This window comes from Coturnix japonica, chromosome 4 (assembly GCF_054131305.1).
Source record: "Coturnix japonica strain WE chromosome 4, WE-NBRP24, whole genome shotgun sequence".
Lineage (NCBI taxonomy): Eukaryota > Metazoa > Chordata > Aves > Galliformes > Phasianidae > Coturnix > Coturnix japonica.
Genome location: NC_140666.1, coordinates 15,198,078 through 15,215,251, shown reverse-complemented (window position 1 = coordinate 15,215,251; position 17,174 = coordinate 15,198,078). Strand labels below are relative to the sequence as shown.

The 17,174-nt window shown below is 36.4% G+C and overlaps 1 protein-coding gene across 4 annotated transcripts in view; it reads left to right on the top strand.

Moving 5' to 3' along the window:
* The window catches only part of PCDH11X (protocadherin 11 X-linked), a 447,910-nt gene that overhangs the window by 46,435 nt on the left and 384,301 nt on the right, over positions 1-17,174 (top strand). For 3 of the 4 annotated variants that reach the window (XM_015860405.3, XM_085544583.1, XM_085544584.1), the window contains exons 2-3: positions 744-1,327; positions 15,155-15,202. In XM_015860405.3, coding sequence (XP_015715891.1) covers positions 788-1,327; positions 15,155-15,202 — 588 coding nt within the window. In that variant the 5' untranslated portion in view covers positions 744-787. The remainder of the gene's footprint in view (positions 1-743; positions 1,328-15,154; positions 15,203-17,174) is intronic. The other variant, XM_085544582.1, reaches the window with a different exon arrangement.

The window sequence follows — 17,174 nt, the reverse complement described above, 5'->3', positions numbered from 1 at the left end:
ACTGTTGTCATGGGTTTTGGTGACAAATGTAAATTTGACTGAATTGAGTAGCGGTTTATTTTCAGAATAAACCAAATCAGACCTTCTCTCCTTAGAGTGCTGTATTATGATCCATTTGCTAGAAAGTCTTCAGCACATTGGTGGCTGAAGTACACTGAACTGTCTGCTGGTTTTTCTTCTTAAAATTCCTTTATTAAAAACAACAACAAATAAATTTGGTCAACAGATATATAATTTTGTCAGCCCCAAACTGGAAAGTAAGGTAAATAAGTGTTCTTAGTTTCCCACCTCTGAGCACGAGGTATAAATGCTCTTGTCCCTGCAGGTGGTTGCTTTCTAACTCCTTGTGTATACTGTTATTGGAGACAAGAAATTGAGGACAAATGGCAGAGGGTTCAAAGAGAACCCTCTCTCTTTCTTCAAAAAGAAAGCAAAATCTGAAGCTGGATATTAAAATAATAATTTGCCTTTGTTTTTATTTGTGTTTGTTAGCTCTAGCCCAGTTCCATGATTCATACCTTGAGTTAAGTGAGTAGTTTTAAGCAAAACTACATGCAAGACATTTTGTAAAGTTTTCTGAAGGACTGTGGAGTCAAATACCATTTTATTAGATGGGTTTTCAATCAGTGCAGCTTGTTTGCTATGGGAAAGCTAGTCCTTTCATGCCTTCACCATTTACAGATCACAGTATTCTGTATATTAAGATGCTTTCTCTCTTTTTTCTTTTTTTTTCCTTTTTCCAGCTTCTCCTGGTGTTGTACACGAATATTCATTAGTCAATTTGGAAATGGACTTGCTGTCTGGAACCTACCTCTTGGCAGTCTTATTAGCCTGTATTGTATTTCAGTCTGGAGCACAGGAGAAGAACTATACAGTGCGGGAAGAACTGCCTGAAAATGTCCTCATTGGCAATTTGCTCAAGGATCTTAATTTAACACTGGATCCAGATGTCCCCCTTTCCTCGCCACTACAGTTCAAGCTTGTATATAAGACTGGGGATGTACCACTAGTACGAGTGGAAGAGAACACTGGGGAGATATTTACAACTGCAAACCGCATAGACCGAGAGAAGCTGTGCTCTGGCATCTTTAGTGAGAATCGCTGCTTTTATGAGGTGGAGGTGGCCGTTTTGCCTGATGAAGTTTTCAGACTGGTCAAGATCAGATTCCTAATAGAGGATATAAATGACAATGCCCCCCTCTTCCCTTCTACAGTTATTAACATCTCTATCCCTGAAAACACAGCAATTAATTCTCGCTATTCTGTTCCATCTGCCATTGATCCAGACATTGGTATGAATGGTATTCAACATTATGAACTCCTTAAGGTGAGTGTCTTCCTTTCTAACGTTTTATTGTCTGTGTTACTGCTGACTTGTAACTATTGTCAGTTCTCATCAAACCGTTAGAAATATGAAACTCTGAATTGTGGTAGTGTTACATTGTAGATATCTCTTGAAATATCTTTTGAAATCTATTCACCTGAGAGCACTGTTGTTCATCTTGGAGGAAGCACGTTGTATGTGTGTGTGTGTGTGGCTATGTAACAGTGTGAAACATGCATGTCCTCTTTAACTGTTCACTGATGTTCAAATTATTTGTACAACTTTGGCTAATAATCTTGCACCATCAAGGATATGCTCTCATTGTCACCAGCATAACAGTATAATAATATGTTGCAGTGAGTTTGGGCCTTCTTTTATGACTGTTATATTTGAGCAGTAGTGCTTAGCCCAGGAGATTAAGTAACATGCTCTGTTATAGAGAAGCCACGAAATAGTAAGATACACTATTCCATTTTGCAATAGCTGTTCTGTCCATGATTTAATTGCATTTTTCTCTTGCATGCTTTCTTATCAGATAATTGTTGAGTTATGGTTTGACCGTCTTTAAATAAGACAGTGATTTCACATAGCTTGGAAAGTATCTGTATATCCCGGAAATTGTTTTCATTGGGGAGACACTGTTTGGAATAGTAGCATCACTATATTATTCTATTAAATACCTGGTAGTTTTTACAGTGTTAGTATCAAAAGTGATAAAAAATGAAGAAGGAGAAGGAAATGGTAGAAATGAAGGATGCTGTTGAGCAGGCAGGACAGAGCGTATAAACAAGGATCCATCCATCACCATGGAAGATTAGGGAGATGAATGAGGAAGGGAAGAGCAGTGCATGAGAACTGTTTTCCATGGGTAACAGTCTTAGCAGGGAGAATGAACACAAAATGTTGTTGCTTGTGCTTTCTCCCAAAATGCTTCTCATGCATTCCTCAGTGCCTTTTTTGGGGGTACACTGTGAAGTTACAAATGTCTTCTCATGTGTTAATATTTTCCTTCACCATTTGATTAGCATACAGAAAAGTGGAGGAATGGCAGCATATACAAATGCACAGGGTGAATTTAGCAGGGGTAATGTAGCAGTGCTGTGGGGATCTGGGGTAAGCAGCTGATATGAAGGCAGGGCAGTGTGCATGGAGGATCTCAGAGGTGGGAGATGATTAGGTATGCATGTCATGTCACTTCGCGGAAGCACAAAAGCTGATGCTTTAATATGCATGCAGCAACAGAGTGAATATGTTGCTACATACTTTAGAGAAAGTAATAGCAAATTAACAAGCTGTGCAATGAAGAGAAATCTCTTTAGTTGCATTTTACTTTTAAAAAAATTTAGCTAAAATGCTATACTGTCTGTACAGAGCCAGGCCTATTTCTCAGAAAGATAAAGAGATTTTTGACATACCAATTTTCTAAAGACATCAAGCCGCTAACTACAAACTCATCTGCTTAGCTTAGAGGTCTTTAGCACATTTTCAGTAACTCTGTGTTTTATTTGGAAGGAAACATTCAAATGTTACAGTATTTCCTGTATGGGATAAAGGTTGCATTTAATTGTTGTATTCGGTTTCTTTTGCAAAACAGATTGTTAACGAATTACAGAGTCATTTAATTAGGCGACTGACTTTGTTTGAAACTCTTGCCTTTTTCTAAAAAGAAAACAGAACATCTTAAAATGTTGTTCTTTCGTTTTGGGTTCAGACTTACTAGTAAGTTTTGTAGCACAGGGTTTGATTTATGTAATGCAATGGAACACACACAGTTGTGTACAATTTAAATTACCACTCAAGTTAGTGTTCATGTATTTTTTCCTTCCTGCATTTTCTCAAAATATATCTGAAGAGAAAGAGACTTTTTTTGTAACTCATTCATGGTATGACAACCTCAAACCTTTCCAGGTGTCTGTGATTCAACACTACACTGTCTGAAAAGTGTGAACAGTTGTTGGTAACCTCTGCATTTGTTTCTGTCCTCCTGAGGAATCATATGGAGGACAAGCTCCTAGGAAAATTCTAAGGAAAACAATGTTTGTAGTTTTCATTTCAGTTTCTGTAAGAAGACCCAAATATGGTCTGTAGGATTTCTTATTAATTGTTTTCTTATTTAGAAAATCAGTTGCAACATTTTTGAAGATTTGATAGCAGTGTGATATCTCTAGCAACTGACCAAGAGTTATTTGTGTTGAAGTTTACAAATACTGAATTATCTAGAAATAGTGATATTTTATCAGTACTTGAAGCTGTGTTTCTTTTTCCTCATAGTAAAGAGGATTTTCAGGAAACAGTCATGCAGTACACCTTGCTGTTAGCCAAAGAAATTGTGTGTGGAGCTATAAAAAGTCATGATGCTCTACTGCAATGCCCAAAGCCGACTATGGATAGGATAACATTAAGTGTTCAAATACAGTGTTTACTATGAACAAGGCATGGGAGGGTGAACTTAATTAAAAGTAATTTTAAAAAATAAAGTTATTTACAATGAACAACTGCTCTAAGTTGAGATAGGGGAGAGGATGGCATAACACTGATAGTAGGAGGTGATGGAGGACAGGTGCGGCAGATGGTGAAGTAGGGAATGAAATGGCCAGATAAGAAAGCAATGATTTTTGTCTTAGTTGAGAATAAAGTGGGAAGGATACAGGTAAATAAATGTTTTTATAAAGATATTTTAAAACAGGAGGATACAGGAACAAATTTTAATTTAAAATATTATTCAGCAGTGATTCTTGTTTAAGGATTAATCTGCAAACAGAACATATTTCCACAAATGTACAGTATAATAAACAGTAAATAAATAATACGTAGTAAAATACATATGTAAATATATAGTATGTAGTTTATTTCAGGTTATTTTTCTTTTCTGAGGCCCTTATTGCCAACATCTAGGTATTCAGTCCTGAGAAGTCTTTGATGACAAGTGGGAAGGAATGTAGATTTGTCTTTTTTCCTTCCTATCATTTCTTGACTATCCGTAGTGTTGCCCATTTCTCATTCTTTAAGCAGGGACCTGTTCACTCTGATACTCATTATTTTGCTTTGTCTTTAACAGTCTTCCTTTCTGTGTGTTGGGCAGGCTGTCTGGCCTGTTTGCAGTGCCTTTGACATATTTTATTCTTCTTGTATCACATGGTTGCCTCCCTATGCAACTACATGGCCCCCAGGTCTTTGTTCTCTTCTTCAGGGTGGTCAGGCTGCTCGTAAGTATATAATATAAAATGTTTACACATTGTGTATAATAATACCATCACTGCGTTTAAAATACCTGCATGCTGTTGTTGATTACAGTGTTTCAGCACATTTGAGTTCAAGGGAAGCTAATATTTAGTATAACCTGATTAATAGACTTGGAATTTACACAGGCCTCTGCTTTAACTGTGAAGAGTGCCATGTGAAGCATTTCGTTATTCTCTTGACTGTTGAAACTGGGAGCTGTTTCAGAGCATTTTTGAACAGTATCTCAGCTTAGAGCACTGTCATGGAGAGTCAACTTTGTTCTTCCAAATGGATTCATAGCTCTGCCTGCTGAAATTAAATCATTATTGATTCCTGAGCATTTCTTGTCAACCAGCACAACCACATAAACTACACAGTACATATTTACAATGTGCAATTAGCAGTGGAATAGTGTGAAAGCAGAACCCTGCTCTTAGAGGAGCAGAGCATCCTCTTCTGTGAGCTAATCCTTTGTTCTGGAACTTTGTTGCTTGTTTAATCTGTGTAAGTTTGGGGGAAATTAGGTTGGTGTTACTGCTGTGGTTCCATTACTCTTACCTGTCAGAGTATTATTCTTGTATTTACCTATCATCAGAAGCAGCTGGTGGATTCCTTCCAGAATTATATAATAATCTCTTTGTAGCTGTCAGTTCATACATCTGTAATCTGACAAAATAGATTCTTACTCAGTCTCACAACACGTCAGTCTTGCCTCTGATGAGGAGAGTTACCTCTTGGTACTGTAAATCATCTCTTGCAATGTCTTTCAATCTAAGCTTTTCCCTGCTTTCTGATACAATTTATCAATTCCTTGACTTATGGAAGATGGAGATTACAAATCTTCATCAGACTTCTCTTGAAACTATTTTTTTTCCTGAGCCTTTCAGGAGTTTGGGATCAAGTAAGTAATGCCACTGCTTGTCTGTGAAAATTGAGAATATAAGGAGACATATTTTATGTAAAATGAAAGCCAGGAGGGTAGTTAAATCAAAATGAGAATGTGTCTAGTTTTGCAGTTAAATTAGAATGGAAAAGTTGGATTTATGAAGTCAGTATTGAAAATCATCTTGTAAACAGTGTTATGAGTTTTATAGGTAAAAAGACTGACACTGAAGGTGGGAAAACAGAAGTTCCCTATGACTTGCTTGCTTTTTAGTGTGATACCAATGTGATCTTAGTGGTTGAGTACATTACAGGAAGCACTCTACAAACAACATGCACAGTGATACAAACAGCCTGTGGAAGTTTATCCACTTTGAAACATCTCAGCATAGGTGTTTGCCAGAATGTCTGCATTGACCCAATCATCAGCTGCTTAAACCTCCTGTTTTTGTCCTTCTGATTTGTTTTTCTTACTTCACAATCCCTTAATTGGGTTAACATTGGGACTTTATTAAGAGTAACACTGCAGGACAAGTTAACTCCCATCTTCACTGTAATAGCTCTTCTGCATTGTGCTTCATATATTTGGAGAACACTGCTATGTCTTCTCCCTTACTTCATGTGCCAGCAAAGATGGGAAAGATAATAGATTTAGGGGGCTCTAAAGTAGATTTAGGAAATTTTTGCCCTAGAGGTGCACTCCTGCCAAGATCTAAAGTCACCCTCTAGTGCATGTAATTTAATAAATATGGAGAGTTGGATGTGTTGTCTTTCTAAGGTAACTTTTAGCTGCCCTTCAGTAGAGAAAGGTTTGCTAGGACACACAGTCTGTATTTTAAATGATGCTAAGTAATTCTTTTTAAGTCTGCAGTATCTATAAGGAATAGGTCGAAATTGGAACATCTTGCCCTTTCTCTGCTGCAGCTCAAGGATCTATATATTTGTTTGATGTTATTATGTAGCTCCATTTAGTTCGCATAGGTTGTTATCATTGTAAAGCCATGTAAGTATTTCCAAAAGTAATGCCTCCTAATTATTTTTATTGAAACTACGACAAAGAGCACAATAACACCATTTAATAGAAAAAAAATCCTTGCTATAAAACTCTAGCACTGACACTGTCTAATTCGTGTGGATGAGCTGATCCAAGTGCTCTTCATTTTGTGTTGTGACAGCTGTGCTTAGCTGTCTGGAATGTGGCTTGTCTTTCATGTAGCTTTTGCTACTGCTGAAACTCTCCATCCACTGCCTCTCTGTGCTCACATGCATTGTTTGGTTTTCATAAACATTCTGCGGGTGTCAGTGAATGTCAGTGGGGGCAACTACTTCTGTATAGAAGAATTCTATACTATATAATGAGTACTATATATATATAGTACTATATAACTATATATATATGTGGCATGCAAGGCAACAAAATGTAACAGAATATTGTCTGAAAGGCTCAAACACCCTCCTCTGGCATCATGGGCCAACATAATAAAACAGGAGGTATTACTTTTGGAGCAATTCTTGTACACTGTAACACAAAATGTGCAGAATTTTTGTGTAAAGTTTCCTTAGAGGATATAAAATATTCTGAAATAATGAGAAATAGTTCAAACAGAATAGAGTAGAGAGTTTATCCAGCTTTTAGCTTAGGTGAAAAGTTTTGAGTGGGTGGATGACGTGATATGAGCTGAAGTTAGCTATAAAATCAGATGTGGAAACTTGAGGGATATTTATGAGTGCTGAGTGATATCTTAAAGTCTCAAAAAGCTCCCCTTCAACTATATTTAAGGGACAAATAACTTTCATTTTGATCTTATTTTCTAACAGTCATAGGAAGATTGGAGAAATTTGTATTATAAGTATCTGTAGATAGAATTCTTATCCTTTATGTTTGTCCTTATCTTTGGAAATCTAGTAACATGTATTTTTATTTTCACTGTTTTCCCATTACTTCAGATATGTAAGCAAGTTTCATTGAATAATAGATTTGTCTTCCCTCTATATAGCTCCCTTTCTTCAAACTATTTTAACTTTCCATCAAAACTATATTTTCATTATTTTATTGTGTAATTCAACATCCACATTCCTACAGAACCTTCCATGTGTCAGTTTTTCTTATTAGATGAAGTTTTAAAGTATATCTCATTATGAGAAGGTTTTGTGGTAGAATAAAAATATTACTCAGTAGTGATTTGTTCAGAGAGATTTTGACAGGCAAGTGGTCATCTATGAACATTATTTTGAAATAGTCACTGTCTTATTTTTAAATAGGAAAATAATAATCTGATTTACATCCTTATAGTTGTGAATTACTGTCACTAAGTAGATAAAACTCTGCTAACAACTGGAGGTAGTTTGAATCCAGTGAGTCAAGAGTCAAGGTAATTGTTTCTTGTTGGTTGATACAAGGCTCCTTTAGGGTGGTTTATGGCATCATTACTGCAAAAATGTCAGGTTCGATTATCCTGACATCCCTTTCGGGGGTTGACTGAAGACTGGAGGAGAAAGTCTTGCTTCCAGGCACAGTAAGTTCAGTGAGTTAGGGTGAGGGACAAGTTGGTGTATCTTTTTGCATTCAAGGTTCTGATTTTCACACTAGCTGTCATGAAACAATAATGTATAACTTAGCATGTCTCTGTGTGGGCAAGATGATAGACTCGAGCTAGAAGGCACAAATCTGTCAAATGGAGATCTTCAGTTCATCTATCTTACTTGAATATTATTATTTGCTGATGTCCAAACAGATCAGTATGTTAACTTGACACAGATATGGTGATGCTTTCTGAGCATAACAGACTAGGGATATCTATACATAGTCCTTTGAATCTAACTGTATAGGAAATACTTCCTTCTTGTTAAACTCTTCCAAAAAACATTGAGTAAAAACTTCACTTTCACTTGTATGGACAAACTGACAATTTAAGAATTTGTATTTCTCTCATTGGTAAACCACATAAAAGTAGTAACAAAAGAAGCATTTACTAGTAATTCCTTAAACAGATAAACACTATTCCATGTGCAATGCATTAAGCAGTTATAACAGGTTAGTTAATGGCTTTTTCTCTTATTTTGGAGCTACCGAATCTCCATTTGTAGTGAAAGAGACCTGTATCTAGCAGGACATGCACTGATCTTGCAGCCATTCAAGGGACGTGGTCTGCATGTTTCCAGTTATTGTCAATCCTCAGACCTGCCAGCTGAGAACTGTGTGACAAGTTACTTCTTCTGTTACAAGTTACCTCTTCTGTTACAAGTTACTTCCCTCCAGAGGATATGAGATGTCTGGAGAGTAAAACTGGGAAGGAAAACTTCAGGAAAGCTAACTTCTAGCTCTTCAGGCAATTAGTTAACACCCTGGGAGACAGTCCTCATGGGCAAGGGCGTGAAGCAGAGCTCACAGGTCTTTAAGGAGTCTTTCTTCAGGGTGCAAGAGCTTTCCATCTCCAGGTATAGCAAGTCAGGAAAGGAAGGCAAGAGACCCGTGTGTCTGAACTGGGACCTGTTGGTCAAACTGAATGGCAAAAAGAAAATGTGCAGACAGTGGAAACAGGGACAGGTACCATGGGAAGAGTGTAAAGAAGCTGCTAGGCTGTGTGGTGATGAGGACAGGAAAGCCAAGGCCCAGCTTGAACTGAACTTGGCTAGGGATGCCAGAAATAACAAGAAAGGCTTCTACAGGTACCTCAGCCAGAAAAGGAAAGTCCAGGAGCTCCCCCTAATGAGAGACACAGGCAGACTGGTAACAAGTGACAAGGAGAAGGCTGAGGTACTTAACACCCTTTTTTTGCCTCAGTCTTCCCTGATAATTGCTCACCACACTGCCCTCAAACATTTAGGAGGGGATAGGAATAGTGTCTCTTCCAATGTAAGTGAATCATGGAATCATAGAATGGATTGGGTTGGAAGGGACCTCAAGGAACATCAAGCTCCAACCCTACTGCTGCTGGCAGGACTGCCAACCTCCACATTTAATACTAGACCAGGCTGCCCAGGGTCCCATCCAACCTGGCCTTGAACACCTCCAGAACAGGGCATCCACAATCTCCCTGGGCAGCCCATTCCATCACCTCACCACTCACTCTGTGATGAAATTCCCCCTCATATCCAACCTAAATCTTCCCTCCTTCAACTTAAAATCCTTTCTCCTTGTTCTGCTATTATCAACCCATTTTTAGAAAAGGTAAAAAGGTTGACCATGGGAACTACTGACCTATCAGTTTCACCTCTGTGCCAGGAGCATGGAACAGATCCTCCTGGAAGCCATGCTAAGGCACATGGAAGACAGGAGGATGATATGGGGGAGCTAGCATGGCTTCACTGCTTGACTAACTTGGCGGCCTTCTATGCAGTGTTACTTCATCACTGAAGAAAGGAACAGCCACTAATTGTAAACATATGGATTTGATGAGTTGTCTGTTCCATGGATGAAGAACTGGATGCAGGATTGAGTGCAGAGTGGTGGTCAGTGGTTCAGTGTCTGGATGGTGAGTGATGAACCTCAGGGGTCAGTCCTGGGGCTGGTAATCTTCATCAATGACAGCAACTGTGGGGTCAAGTGCACCCTAATCAAGTTTGTGGATGGTACCGAGCTGTGGGATGCAGTTGACGCACCAGAGGAATAGGATGGCATCTAGAGGAACATACACAGACTTGAGCAGTGAGGCCAGATAAACATCCAGAGAAAGGCCACAAAAGTGGTCTGTGGAACAGAACACCTCTTCTATGAGGACAGGCTGAGTGAGCAGGGGCTGTTGAGTGTGGAGAAGAGAAGGCTTCGAGATAGTAGCCTTTCAGTATCTACAGGAAGGTAAAGGGGAGGCTGTAGCAGAATTTGTGGTGATAAAGCAATGGAAAATGGTTCCAAGATCCAAGAGGGCAGATTTGTGTTGGAAATAAGAGAAAAATCTTTTATAGTGGGAGTGGTGAAGCACAGGAACAGGTTACCACAGAAATGTGGTTGATGCTCTGTCCCTGGAGACTTCCAAGGCAAGACTGGGCCTTCTACTGTATATAGAAGAGGAAATGACTGTGACTTAGACAATATGTTTAGTTTTAGAAATCCATATTTTTAACATCTTTTATTCTGGAAGGTTGCTAACAGTACACTTAGCACTAGTTATATCTCTAGTCTCTACTATTGTCTAAAAATCTGAAGTATTTTAGATTGAGACAGAGAGACTAACTTAGATTTTCTGTTTGATGTGTTACCCTTCAACAGCATATCCAGCAGGAGTTGTTATCTTTATTATTATTTTTTTCTTCTTGTATTCTTTATACTTCAGATGTTATTAAAAGTTCCATGTTACTTCATGGTTAGTTGTCTTCTCCACACATATGGGTGAGTTTTTTCTTTTGCCCAAATCATTTCTCCATGAGCTCTGTTTTTGGGGTGATAAAGATTTCCAGTTTTTAAGATATGTTTTGAATATAGTAGGGGAAATTACAGTTTCTCCTACTTCTAGATGTCATTAATTAGGCAAATATTAAAGAAGCTTAGACAATTACAATGTTCTTGATTTTAATTTTAGTTTTATCTTTCAGATCTCAGGTTGATAGTGATAGAGAGTTAAATAATTCTTGTAGTTTTTACCCTAAATGCACAGTATGGATGTTTTTCTTCTTTTCAGGAGGAAGCACAGGAGAGAAAAATGCTAAGTCCAAAATTATATTCTTATAAATATCAAAGAATACTTTTAAATCCGCTGTCAACTGTAGATTGTGGCACTCGACTGCATTACTGTGGTTTTTTTTATTCCTGAAAGAAAGGTTTATTGCAAAGTAATTTATATTCTTTAGCCCAGAAATATAATGGGTCTGAACACTGAAGTCCTGTAGAGCTTTTGACGCTGGGACATGTAGTAAAGAGCATTTCAGACAATTTTAAAGAAACAAAAAAGAAACATTGGTGAAAAGAAAAAATTCTGAATCATCAGCTGTCAGTATTGAAATACATTTTTATCACATTGTGCTATAATTGCTGTCTCTATTAATGTGATGTGTATTATTGCCCTGGTTATTGCTGATGTTCCAAAGTCAAATTATTGTAATTTTTTTCTCTCTGCCTTATCAAGCATATTGTCTTTTTTTTTTTTTTTTTTGAATCAAGAATTTCTTCTATGTTTTGTAAGAATGGAATATTGTATGACTTTCTTTAAGATTAATTTTTCCCTTCATTTTAATCCTAGCTATACAATATTATCCTCATTTCGATTATGTATTTTTAAATCCTATTAATTGTAGCGCATTTAAAAGTACAAAGAAATTAGTATTTTCAGTTTCAGTCTCTATCCCGTTTCCCATGGAACCTCAAAACCAATTTGATGCCTGTTGTTATGTGGAATAAGTTTATTTATCAGAAAAGGTTTTAAGGTATTAAGTTATATTATGATGGTCAGGATTTTCTGATATTGTATTCATTTTGAATATTTGGTATCACTTGAAAGTCAAAAGATACTAGCTCTTGCTGTAGTGCAGTGTGCTACCTGCCTCTGAAAACTAAATGCAAAGAGGTATGTTAAAATGGATATTACTGAGGATTGATTGGTTGGCTTTTCCTGCTGGGCAGCTGTTAAAACTAATCAGATTGTGCCTAAGAGCATAATAAGGAATAACTTTAATACCGCTTAACCCTTGTGGAAGCTCCGCATTCCAGCTATCATTCTTGCTTTCAGTAAATTAGTCTAGGTTTTGCTGATTTGTTAAAAGCCATAATACTGAATTTCAAAACTGATTTCATTCAATTTTCCATTTTACAGTGGGGTTTTCCATATGTACCTATAATGTGCCTCTTCTTACAGTAACAGTAAAGTGAAATGAGGGCGGAAGTAGGACCAAAAATCTGTAGGTAGAATGCATAACATATTCAGCAATTGGTTTTATAGTGTGACCTTATGATTTTGAGATACTAATCTAACCCATATAACAACTGAAAATTACTTTGTTGTAGTGAGTGGTCCTTCACAGTTCTATGAGGTGATTGACTCAGTCTTAGATGTTATTCTGTTTTTTAGAGTTTTGTCTTATTTCAGTATCTTTGACTTCGATCCTTACAGGTTCATACATGCAGTTGACAGAACTCTATGTATTGCTGTAATAAAATAATAAATTATTTCTCTTTCTCTGCAGTTGTAATGAATTGCATTGGAAGTAGGAGATAGATAGAATAATGATTTCTGTCTGTAGTACCATCTTGTAAACTTGTAATACTTGTAAGTGTATTTTACAGTGTATCAGATGCACTTTAAAGATTTTGATTCCCAACAACTTGTCGAGAAGGCATTTTTTGAATACAACTCTTAAATTGAAAGTCATGATGGCTTATACTGTGAAATTTTCAGTACACACAGGTATTACAGGATTTCAGAGTTGGGTATCGAAATGGAATTGTTACCATACTGTAACAAAGTATCTTCATTTTTTCTTTTGCTTCTGTTCTACTAAGTCACACAAATGGGAATCAGTAATACTGAAGGAGGACAAAGACAAGTTGACTTTCTGATGAAATCCAGCACCAGAAAATACATGTTTGGTTTATCTCCAGCATTCCCTGGTTAACATAGTCAAAAGATTTTTGTGTAACGAGTATTAGAATTCAGTAACGAGTATTAGAACTCTGTGGAATTATTTTAGTACCTGACAGAGTTTGGAAATCACATCTTCATGTCTTTAAAAAGCAAAAAGGCTCATGTGGTTGTTACACCTCCCACATAAACTTCCTCTTTTGGGTTTCACAAAATTATCCAAGGAGTGAAGGCCATGTTCATTTTACCAGTATTATACATAGTATATAAGTATTACTATTCCAGACCTACAGACCCAAAAAGCTGTGTGCTAGTGTTGGGGAAAATGTGTCCATGTGAAAGAATGGCCTTCTGATATAAATCTGGATGACTTGTGATTTTATTCATTTATTTTCTTTTTTAGTTTTGAATCTCTGATGAGAGGTCTATCATACTATTCAAATAAAAAATGCTATCAACATTTTGTCCTCGAAGTGTGAACACAAAAGGGAATATGATGGTCTTACTCATAGGCAAACTTTCAGTTTTGGTGGGCCTCAGATCTAATAAGTTACTCATGCTAAATAACTTTCTGTTAAAAGCATGGATATCTGGATTTGGCTCAATGACGATACCGTTTATAGAAATCATACACCTTTTCAACTGAAATTATCTTGAAGATAACAGAGAACAAAAATAATTCAATGAACCTTAACTCACAAACATTTGTACTGTTTAACAAGTTCTATCAAAGGTTTTCTGTCTATTTTTTTTTTATTGTTTTATTTTTTTATTTTTTTTTTCCCAACTTGTCATGAGCCAAATCTATAAATGTCCATCATGATAAATTCAAACTAAAATACTAGAAACCGAAGATCCTGGGAAACGTCTGCTTTAGGGTAAAGTAATTTTCAGAAACATCTCAGTTGTTCCTATTTTCTTGTATACAAGTGGCTGTCAGTATGAATCCCCTTCTGCCTGAGAGTACTGATATGGTCATAGTGCAGGTAGTGAATAGGTGGGCATTACAAATTCACACTGCTCCAACCCCCAGTCAGCATTCATCTGAGAGCTCTAAAATGTGGGATTATGAGCCCAAGATGTCTTGTTTGGCTGTCAAACAATATGAGGCTGTGATTTAGAAACTGGTTCAGAACTGTTACTTGTTATGTCCAAAAGCACAGTGATGTGTTAGAGAATTACATGACTAAAACACAGTCATTTCTTTCTCTCTCTTAGTTCTTAGATTTTTGGAGCAAATCTGTCATTATCATGTATACATAAAGTGAATATAAAAATCATCTTACTAAATATATTAATGCCTAACTTAACTCCTATTTTTTTTTTCCTTCATTTTAAATCTGGAGATACAAGTCTAGTGTTTACTTGAAATACAAATGGCATATTGGAGGACAGGACAGGCATATGTGGCAGTATGGGAATTTACAGCGTATCTTAGGCATAAATATGATATAAAAAACCTATAACTGTCCTTCAGGTGTTGTATCAGCTGCCTGTCTAATAGGGTGCATGTGAATGTCTTATAAATTGTTATAGAGAAGGCTGAGAGAGAGGATTACTTAATTGCCTCACTGGTGACTGTTAACTTTTCTTCTTTTGGAAAGAGTGTCTCTAAAAGAAAAAGGCTTTGAATTCTGTTTTTGCTTAGTTTAAATGAAATGATTAGTAACTTGGTAAAAGTGTTTGTCACTTTCAGACCAGCTTTTGTAGAGGCACTTTTGTTACTGGAAGCTGAAAAATAGTAAATTATTATGTAGATCTTGGTAATACATGTTGTCCTTATCTTCTGTGTATGGGTAAAGCATTGTTAGGATTATGACTGCACAGATTTTAGTTTAGATTGGTGTGTAATTTGAAGCTTCCAATTGCTTTTTTTTACTGTCAATTTGAACATTCAAAGCAAAAAAAAAAAAACAAAAACAAAACAAAACCAAACAAACAAAAAAAACCCAGTCATTACAAAGCAAATGTAGTCAACAACTAATGAATTGAATGAAATATTGTGATGAGTGAGTGTGATACTGCCATATGCATATCCAGATGCAAGTTAGGTGTAGTCCAGGTACATAATGCTACATGCAATTGTGTTTGTAATACTTGGAAACTTTTCTTGGTTATCACATTAGGTATGCATATTTAATTGATTATTTATTTATTAACCTACCTAAATGTTACAATTGTTTTAAAACTCTCTAATTTTTTATTTGCATGGCAGCCCAAAACAGCTCCGAAAAGGACATTTGGATCGATTACAAATGATCAGGTAAATATCTGGCAAGGAGTGTTCAGCAAGTATGCCAGTTTCATAATTTCAAAGATTACCGTAGGCATGAATCAACTGAAAAGGATGTTACGAAAATCCAATAAGGTTACAAATTGCTTGAACCATTGCTTAAATGGTTTTTAACTTTATAGTTGAAGAAACACAGAAATGTGTATTCATTTGTATAACTGAACATACTGAAAGTCTATGTGAATTTTTTGTTGTAGCTGTGAGATCTTATGACAGAACAATCAACGCCCATCTGTCAATTTGTTTACAAATAAAGAAGTAAAAGATAGCTGACATGTCCATCCCCCTCCTCCAGCTTCTTACTTTTTTTTTTTTTTTTTTTTCCCCTGGAATTCTACATTAAAACATATATAATTCATTATTTCTTCTTAGTTATGCAATTTATTACATCTGACTGCTAGGCAGATTGAAGATGAATAGGAAACCCACATTTTGCCTCCATGGAGAGATAAATGTAGAATTACTGTTTGAGAAGTTAATTTAATTGGTTAAAAATCTAAATCTTAATTTAGTCATTTCTTTTAAAACTAATATTTTTATGTCTTCTACTGAATAAGTAAAAGCTGTATTTTTATTTATTGATTCATAATGTGTTCCAGTTCACTTTAGGCTGCCCCTGGTTGCAACATAATGTCACAAATACTGTGAAAGTAGCACAATTACTTTTGAAATGGGGGTGAATAGTTCTTTTCCATAAAAAGAAATGTTTACTTATGTAAGGTCAAATTCAGACTGGCAAAACACTTAAACAAAACAGTCCATTCTTACACAGAATTTATTTTATTTTATTTGTTTTATTGTATTTATTTTAGCATGCACTTTTCAACACAAGACTTCTGAAGGAAGCCACGTTTGTCAAATACATATAGTATTTCTTTTCTGTGACAGGAGTGTTAGGTGTTCTGCAATCCCTGAGAAAAGAAGTAATTATTTTCAAAGTGAATGTCTGTCATGGTTTTGTAATGTTGTAATTTTGCTATCAGTATTCCACATCATAACATCATGTCAAGTATGGATACTTCTGTTGAATGTGCAGTCCACAAAAGAAGACTACATATCCCAGAGAACAACAGGAGTAACAATAAGTCACGGGACCAGGACTCTATATAATCTCGTTCACAGGCTGGAGTGCCCTCCTTCTTCTCTCGAACTTCTCGGAGAGTGGGAAGCGTTCCAGCCGTGTCGCCTAGAGTTCACAGTAGGCCTCTCGGTTTTCGGAGACTCTCTCTCTCTGTTTCGTTCGATTTTGTTAGCCTTAATTATATTATATTGTGTTATCTTGTATTTCGATATCATATTTAGTAAAATAAGTTTTTCCTCCTTAGATTGTCACTGTTTTATCCCACTCCCCTTTTCCCCCTCCTTTCCGGGCCCCGGGGGGGGGGCGTGGGGTGGCTTCCCCTGTCACGGGTTACTTAGATTTACCTATGCCCGACACGGCTGGAACGCTTCCCACTCTCCGAGAAGTTCGAGAGAAGAAGGAGGGCACTCCAGCCTGTGAACGAGATTATATAGAGTCCTGGTCCCGTGACTTATTGTTACTCCTGTTGTTCTCTGGGATATGTAGTCTTCTTTTGTGGACTGCACATTCAACAGAAGTATCCATACTTGACATGATGTTATGATGTGGAATACTGATAGCAAAATTACAACATTACAAAACCATGACAATGTCATAGTTCTGTGATTTATTTATTTTTAATGAAAAAACGACAACAACAACAACAAAAAAAAAACAACAAAAAACAAAAACCCAATACAATGCAAGTGAGAAAAGAAGATAAAGTAAATCATGAGGAATAAAGGAATAACTTTAAGGAGTTTGTTATGTATTTTGTCTGAACTATCTAATGCCTGAATTGTATAGTAAACAATTTCTTCTTCTTTTTTTTTTTTAATTATGATGGCTACAGATCATTCCCAGAGTTGTTACATGAACTAT